General features: G+C 51.3%; 1 protein-coding gene across 2 annotated transcripts in view; it reads right to left on the reverse strand.

Annotated features, from left to right (window-relative positions):
• Nucleotides 1-7163, reverse strand: part of POLG (DNA polymerase gamma, catalytic subunit) — a 44627-nt gene extending 37464 nt beyond the window's left edge. The window contains exons 1-9 of one of the 2 annotated variants that reach the window (XM_019504073.1): nucleotides 6417-7163; nucleotides 5376-5571; nucleotides 4247-4414; nucleotides 3424-3570; nucleotides 2785-2864; nucleotides 2010-2192; nucleotides 1256-1398; nucleotides 841-964; nucleotides 1-82 (exon numbers count right to left, since the gene is read on the reverse strand). In XM_019504073.1, coding sequence (XP_019359618.1) covers nucleotides 1-82; nucleotides 841-964; nucleotides 1256-1398; nucleotides 2010-2192; nucleotides 2785-2864; nucleotides 3424-3570; nucleotides 4247-4414; nucleotides 5376-5571; nucleotides 6417-7099 — 1806 coding nt within the window. In that variant the 5' untranslated portion in view covers nucleotides 7100-7163. The remainder of the gene's footprint in view (nucleotides 83-840; nucleotides 965-1255; nucleotides 1399-2009; nucleotides 2193-2784; nucleotides 2865-3423; nucleotides 3571-4246; nucleotides 4415-5375; nucleotides 5572-6416) is intronic. The other variant, XM_019504074.1, reaches the window with a different exon arrangement.
• Nucleotides 7164-7391: the final 228 nt, after the last annotated feature.

Raw genomic sequence — 7391 nt, forward strand, 5'->3', positions numbered from 1 at the left:
CACTCTCATTTGAAGAGTGATGAGACTGGGACCGGGCACCCAGTGTGGACTCTCCAGCCGTGGGCACAGCTTACGGTACCATCTGGAGATAAAAGACCACAAAACTGGAGAGGGCAGCAAACTTCCAAGAGCAGTTTCCCACCTGACTTCCTCCCATTCAGTTAATGCTGTAGTAACAATGACTACCCTTCACTGCTAACACTTCTAAGTGCTCCAGCCCAAGCCCTCTCTTCTGGCCTAGCACACTTCTGCACGTTGCACTGCAGGAGAAGGAGTTCTCCATTCCCTCTTTACGCAGTTATCTGTGGAGAAGCAGAGGGACATAAGGCTGTAGTGAAGCCTGCAAAATGTGCAGAGCAGAGGAATTGCTAATCCCCTTCTGACACTAAAGTGTTTCTGTGAAGGGAACCTCTCACAGCAGCTGCCAGCATCACAAGGCAGGTTCCCTTTGAATGTGGAACATGATGCATACTGAGCTCCCAGGAAACAGGTACAGAAGGACCACAAAAAGGAAGCATTTGTCTTCACTAGAAATAGGGGAGCAATGTAATGTCCCTACAGGCTCACCTGAGCAAAGAGCTGGCAAATGCTTTCCTAGTTTTTAGTGGCAATTCACAGAAGTGAACTCCCATCTATTAAGGGCTGAGCTGGGCACAATCTTGCTGTCCACTTCAGTTTCTCTGCTAGTTTTCAACAGTCCTAATACCCAGGAATGAGGTGGAAAACGGTGGCCCTTGGAAGAGGTGCCCAAGTGGAATTTCCAGAGTTCAGCAATCACATTTACAAAGTGAGACCTCAGCTACATGTTGAGCTATGCAACTCTCCTTTTGCATGACTCACCTGGGGTGGCCTGGCAGATGCTGGGTTCTCTTGGGCAGCAATGTGACAGTCTCCTTCAGACGCTCCAGGCACACCTGGCTCTCAGGGACTCCTAGCTCCTCCTCTTCACTGGGGGGACCAGGGTCTGTTCTTGCAGGAAAAGTAAATCTTAGCAAGAAACATTCTCTGCACTCATGCAAGCCACCCCAGTGGCAAACGCAGCCTTACGAGACAAGAACTGCTCCTACATGTGCTTATGGTAGTAAGTTACATGAATAAGCTTCTCCTAGAAGGCTGACCTTCTTCTCCTTGTTTCAGTATTACTTACCAATCAGTCTCTCGTTCGCATGAATCTCCTGGAACCTTGCTAGAGCTTCATACTAGTTGGCATCAGATTGCCCCCGAGCCCACCCCTCCATCACACCAAGGATGCTACCTTCTTGCCATTCAAGCGCAGATGGGTTTGTCACCACTTCGGCTGCCTTGCGTTTTGCATCTTTATTTTTCTTTAACGGCTTCTTCTCCTTAAATTCCTGGACATCCCACTCCAAATCCCAGAGCCAAGGGTCATCCTTATACCTGTGGGACATACCACCGTTATGCCTGCCTCTTCCTGGTTTCTGACAACCATACATTTTGCTCAACCCCACATGCTAGGGAAATCCTACCAGCCTAAACTCTCAGCACTGCTTCCCATCTTCCCTGTTCACTTGAGGGTTTGAAGGAGGCAGCTGAGAGCAGCAATACTAGCTTTTTCCTCTCATCCCCACCCCTAGTGCATGTGCCATCACCCCTCCATGCAGCCTTGCAAAGCACTTTCTATTCCCTGCTTAGCCTCTTGAGGCTTCTAATAAAGACAAATCGGTGCCAATTCCAGAGGAAACATTCAAGTGTGGGTGCCTGCCTGTTAGGAGTTGGACTGAAGCCATCAGAGAATCAGTACCAGTTCTAAGGATGTGGGCACTTGTCTGCTGGGACCTGGATTGAGGTCATCAGTATATCAGTCCTTACTAATACAGAAGCACATCTGCCCTGCATCCCACCCACAATCTAGACCCATTACTACCATTCTAGTGCTAGTTACGCTCCTTAGCTAACCAGATGAGAACATTTTGCTTTCTTTTTCCATCACCAAGTGACAAAATCAAAGGCCCTTCTTTGCAAGGCCCCTTCTTTGTCCCCACTAGTACCTCTCATCATACAGCAGCTGACAGGCGTCATTGGCCAAATTCATCAGCGATTTCTTCATCTCCTTCTGCAGCTCTTCATAGGTGCCCTGAGCCTCTTCCAGGTATCTCTCCCAGTTTTGATTGACAGGCAAGTAAGCAACACCCATTTCCAGCATCCCCGCAAATGTCACAGGATGTGGGCATCTAGAGCACAGAGGCATGGTGTTATACAGATAGCATATGACCTGTAAGGACTGGGCTATGCCAGAGAGGAGGATAAAAGTTTGTAGGGTTAACCCAGCATTCTATGTAGGAGCTCCCAAACCAGCATTCCCTTTGGCCCTTGTCCTGCTTAGCCTCAATTACCAGGGGCCCAAATAAGAATCTGTATGTATGGCAGGCAGGAGGAGGTCCATTTTGCAAACAAAAGACCCTTCAATCCCAAGCACGGAAGCTTCACTGACAGATCTCTCTCATTAAAAGCTTCTCTCCTTACCAGAGCATGGAATGATGACTCCTATTTTCTCCTAGCCAGGGGAAAGGAATCAGAGTCCCCACAGCAACTGCAATCAGTGCTGCTCCATAGACTTGACAGCAGTCTGCCACTGCAGCCTTCCTCAACACAAAGTTCTCAAACACTTTTGGCCAACCCAGAATGTGAGTTCCCTGCAGGAGATCAAGCCTGCCAGGACAAGACCCCAAAACTTACCCAACTCTCCTGCATGCATCCAGACTACACTGGCTCTCACCAACAGATGTATTTAAGTTTTGCTGAGGCTGGGGCCAAACTCCTCACCTCTCCATGAAGAGGGGCAGCTGCTCCTGGAACACTTCATGAGTGGCTTGGACATCAAGGGCACAATATGTCATCAGCTCCTTCAGGGCACAAACAGGCAGCACTCAAGGAGATTACACAGCAAGTAAACCACAGAGCAATGAAGTGGCAGTGCCAAGAGGAAATCCTCACTGAGGCTGGAGTGCCATTGTTTGAGCTATGACTGTCAAAAGCCTATTGCTAAACATCTCAGTACCACAGTCTATGCCAGCCTTACAAGAACTTACTCTGGGGCCTAATCCCTAGGAAAGGAATTGGATACATCCTAATATAGGACAACTGGATCTTACCCAACCAATGGCCATGTTGTAAACATGTGCAGACCGAGAATTGCACCCCCTTTGCAATGATAAGGATCCAACTGCAGCTGTTCTGATCAGAAATACAGACATGGTGCCTAAGGAAACTAGACGTTGGCTCCAGGTGCTCTCCCTCTCCCTGCCTGTGATTGGGAATGCTTTGTATAGCTCCAACCATCCTTACAAGACATGGAAATCAGGCTTTTACAGCTAGAAAATATCACACCAACTGAGACTTGTCTGTTAAGTTAAAGGAATCCCTTGGCCCAGCTCCTCTTTCCTAGAAGTTTCTGGCCCTTACCTGGAAGTTATTTCTGATGTCGCTCATAGTCCCTTTTACAAACAGCTCACGGGCCTCCTTCTCCAGTGGCTTGCCCCCAACATACAGGTCATGCACATCTGCCAGGTTGTTAATGCTGCTGATGTCTATCCAGTCCCAGGAGATATCCTGGGAGAAAATATGCCAACAGGAAAAGAACAGGCTTTGAATGATTCACAGATGCTGTCCATCTAACTGTTCTCACCTGTAGAAAATCAGGTCCCATTCTAATTAGAAAACGGGCAACAGAAGAGAGAGAACAAAAGGATTTGTTTGTCATTGAGACCAGCATCACAAGCTGATAAGAGTGGGGAGTTAGCATAATGAATGGAACAAGACAGGTAGGCAGGACTAGATTAGCAGGGTCTTGTGGCAAGTAGCTTATATCTGATGTGACAGAGAAAGGGCAGCAACTGAAGGGAGACAAAGAATGAGTGACCAGTGAAAGCATCATGTCAGAAAAAAAGGAGCCTGGCTTGGGTTCAGGGTGTAGGGATGGCAGGCAAGGAAAAAACCCCACTTTTGATTAGTAAACTAGAGCCCATTTCATCTGGGAGTCGCTGGGAGCAGTTTAGTAGAGAAGTCACTTTGCTGTTCTCCTGGAACAGCACAACAGGGAATGTTACAAATTCTTCTCCCTCCCCTCGCACAGAACAGCTGGACCTATTCCTTTCAGAGAGGCCAGATCAAGGCACCTAAGGGAGGAATGAAGGTGGATGCTACTAAACTCTAAATGGAGGTGGCCGGCAGTCGGGGCCTATGGCACAAGGCAGTGGCGCGCACACATTCTGAGCCTCCTACTCACTGCAGACCCTTTGGCTTGCTTATAGGTTTTCTTCATGTGCTGCTTGACCTGCTGCAATCCTTTCCTCTTGCCATACTTCGCAGCCATCCAGAGGCTGCGCTGGAATCCTGTCAGTCCAGAGATGGCCATGTGCATGCTCATGGTGTCCAGGAACCGCATTCGAGAGCCCTGAAACACAGAGGGTTAAAGGCTAGGCATCTGGGGGCTGATGCCCTGGGACATGCATCACTGACTGACCTCTCAGGACCAGAGAGGAGCCAGCAGCCTGTCACTGGAGCAAGGAGTGCTTGCTTTCGTGCCTTTTTCATGGTGAAAAAGGCAACAGACAAGGATTTGACTTTCAAGCTCTCCTTCTTGCTCCCCCAACTGCTGGGCTCACAGCATCTGATAGCACTGAAACAGACTCACGCATACAACTGCTCTTAAAAACCAGCTGGACAGACCTGAGACCTGTATAACTAACAGCAGTTGAGGTGGCTGCTCCTTTTGTCAGCTGCTAGAATTTGGTGTCAAAGGATCCAGGCTTGTATTGGCTGAAACAAGGTGCTAGCGAAAGCCTGCTACCTTCACTCAAGTTATTTTTGCCCTATACCCTAAATTTTCCATTCCGTGCTACTTGTCCTCTCAGCCCTATGTGGCTTGCTTAAAGCCAAACATAACAATTGTGCTTTCCTTTTCTGGGAGAGAAAGTGAACAGCAGCAAGGAACCAAGCACTGGCTTTTGGGAAACCCTGTACAGACAGAGTGCTTTCCAGCTGCAATCCCAAAGCAATTCACAAAACTCAGAATAGCTCCCTTGGGGCAGGGGGGTGAAGAGAAGTGCTTTGACTCCCATTCTATGAGCAAACTGAGGCACCAAGCTTCAAAATAAGGTGAATGCAATTGCATATGCAAAGGCCCGTTTCATTTATATACAACTTCCACTGCTGAGGTAGCTCAGGTAAGCACACATGCAAAGGGTTATTTAGCTGGGGAACAAGCTTTCACTTCCTGAGCAAGTTAACATAAATATATTTTCTTTTTACCAAGGTAAGTCATTGCGCACAATTAATCCAGGCACTCAAAGCATGGCACACAGGCAAGGAGAGCAGGAGCAGAAGACACAGATCAAAACCAAGAAAGGACTTACCTGGATCAAGTACTGCTCTTTTATGTGCGCCCGATCAAAAGCAACATTGTGACCCACCACCAGTCTCTCCAGCCAGTCCCGTTTGGCAGCACAGTTAGTGTCTGCAGCCGTCTCCAGTGGTATGAGGTCAGCCAGTGTCAGTTGGTTGGACCAGGTGTAACGTTCCTCCAGCAGCCGCTTACTGCACCAGGAGTACCTGGAATAGAAGCATATTCTCCCATGAGCTATTCCAGCTGGAATATGAGTGCTCTAGGAGCCCTGTACAGTGAGCCCCCAGATCTACTTGGTCTTATGGGCCCCTCTGCATTTTACAAGGTGGTACCTCTGCTTTCCCTCATCAAGAGGAAGGCAGGGTAGGTTTGCACCTTATAGACTAATTAAATTAGAGGCCTATATAACACAAACTTTCCCTAGCTGGAGCTCACTTCATCAGAACGGTCATTCCCTCATCAATGCAGGATGCCCAGCTGGGAGAAGGATCCCCCTGTTGTCCCTGGCAGAGGAACCAAGGAAAGGCTGAACTAGCAAATCAAGTTCCTCTGTCTTCCTGGGAGAAATTTTACAATCTTTGCATTCTCCTTTGCCTGAAAGAGGGTGTTTGGGCCCAAAAGTTTGCAAAGAAAGAAATTTTTTTTGCGCTACTGCTTGGTTGGTCTAATAAAAGATATGGCCTCTACTCCAAGAGTTGTGTCTGCCTATGCCTTTAGGCCAACGCAGCTACAACCAATATCCGTCTTCCTTCAGAATACGCCTCTCCTGAGCGCGTTGTCAGGAAGCAGGTAAGGATGCCTACCACGCTCCTTGCTTTGTCTGCCATCTCCACGGCTGTGCAACCACAACGGAGCTCCCTCCCTGAACTAACTAGGCCTGTGGCCTTTAGTAGTAGCCGTCCCCTAAGTACAGCAACACCTGGAAGCCACTCACTCCCTACTGAGCCAGCGTGAAATATTTAGTGCAGAGGGATGGGGCAGTTGTGCCACCCTCCCAGCCACCTCCACTGCGGTCTGGCTCATCCTGCCTCTGCTCATCGCTCCATCTCACCAGGCTGTAGGAGAAACAGCCACAGCCAGGGTGGGGCAGGACCCGTCGGCCACGCACACCTCCACATCAAACACTAAGGCACGCTCCCTGGGATAGTCCACAGTTTCCGTCTGCCCGTCGGGACCGTACTGCGTCCAGCCGGCCTGCCAGGCCCAGGTGGCAGGCTGGGGGGGCAGCACGCACTGCAGCAGCTCCTCGGCAGCTTCCAGGTAGGGCAGGCTCTGCTTCTGCGCCAGGTGGCGGAAGTGCTGGTCCAAGTTGTCGCCCTGCAGCGGGGGCAGGCGCAGCACCACATCGGGCAGCGTGGACGTGGCCTGGCCCCACAGGCCGTGCTGCCGCAGGTGCTGCTCGCTGCGCTGCACATCGGCCTCCGCATACTCCACCCGCACGCCCGGGAACAGCTGCTCGTGCAGGGCCCGTGACAGCATCTGGATGTGCAGGGGGTTCATGCGTCGCTGCCCATCCTCACGCTCCCTCGGCAGCGTTGATGATGGCGGTGGCGTCGATGGCGACAGTGTCGATGTTGACGCTGGCGATGGCATTGATGATGCTGTTGACGATGACGATGGCGTTGCCTCCTCAACCTCCGGCAGCAGGCGGCTGGTGCGTGAGCCCGAGGCCCACCTGGGCCAGTCTCGGCGGCGCCAGGGGGCAAAGGGCACAGCCCGGGGCAGGAACCTCATGGCGACGCTGGCGGGCCCCAGGGGAGCCCCTGCAGAGCTGGGCGGGGAGCCCCGTGCAGGGCAGCCCCAGGCCCCGCCCCCGAGCCCGGCAGCCCTTCAACCGCCCCCGCCCCCGCCCCGGCCTGTACCACGGACGCCGCCCCCGGGGCGCCGACTCCTACCGCCGCGGTAGAGAGCCGGGTAGTAAAAGGAACATGCACCCCGCCGCCTTCTTCAGAACTTCCGGCCTGTTGTCTCCACCCCCCCGCTCCCCTTCCGGCGCAAATGGATTCGTCAGTTGTGCTGCATGTCA

The sequence above is a fragment of the Gavialis gangeticus genome, unplaced genomic scaffold, assembly GCF_001723915.1.
Source record: "Gavialis gangeticus isolate Ggan-Ray unplaced genomic scaffold, GavGan_comp1, whole genome shotgun sequence".
Classification (NCBI taxonomy): domain Eukaryota; kingdom Metazoa; phylum Chordata; order Crocodylia; family Gavialidae; genus Gavialis; species Gavialis gangeticus.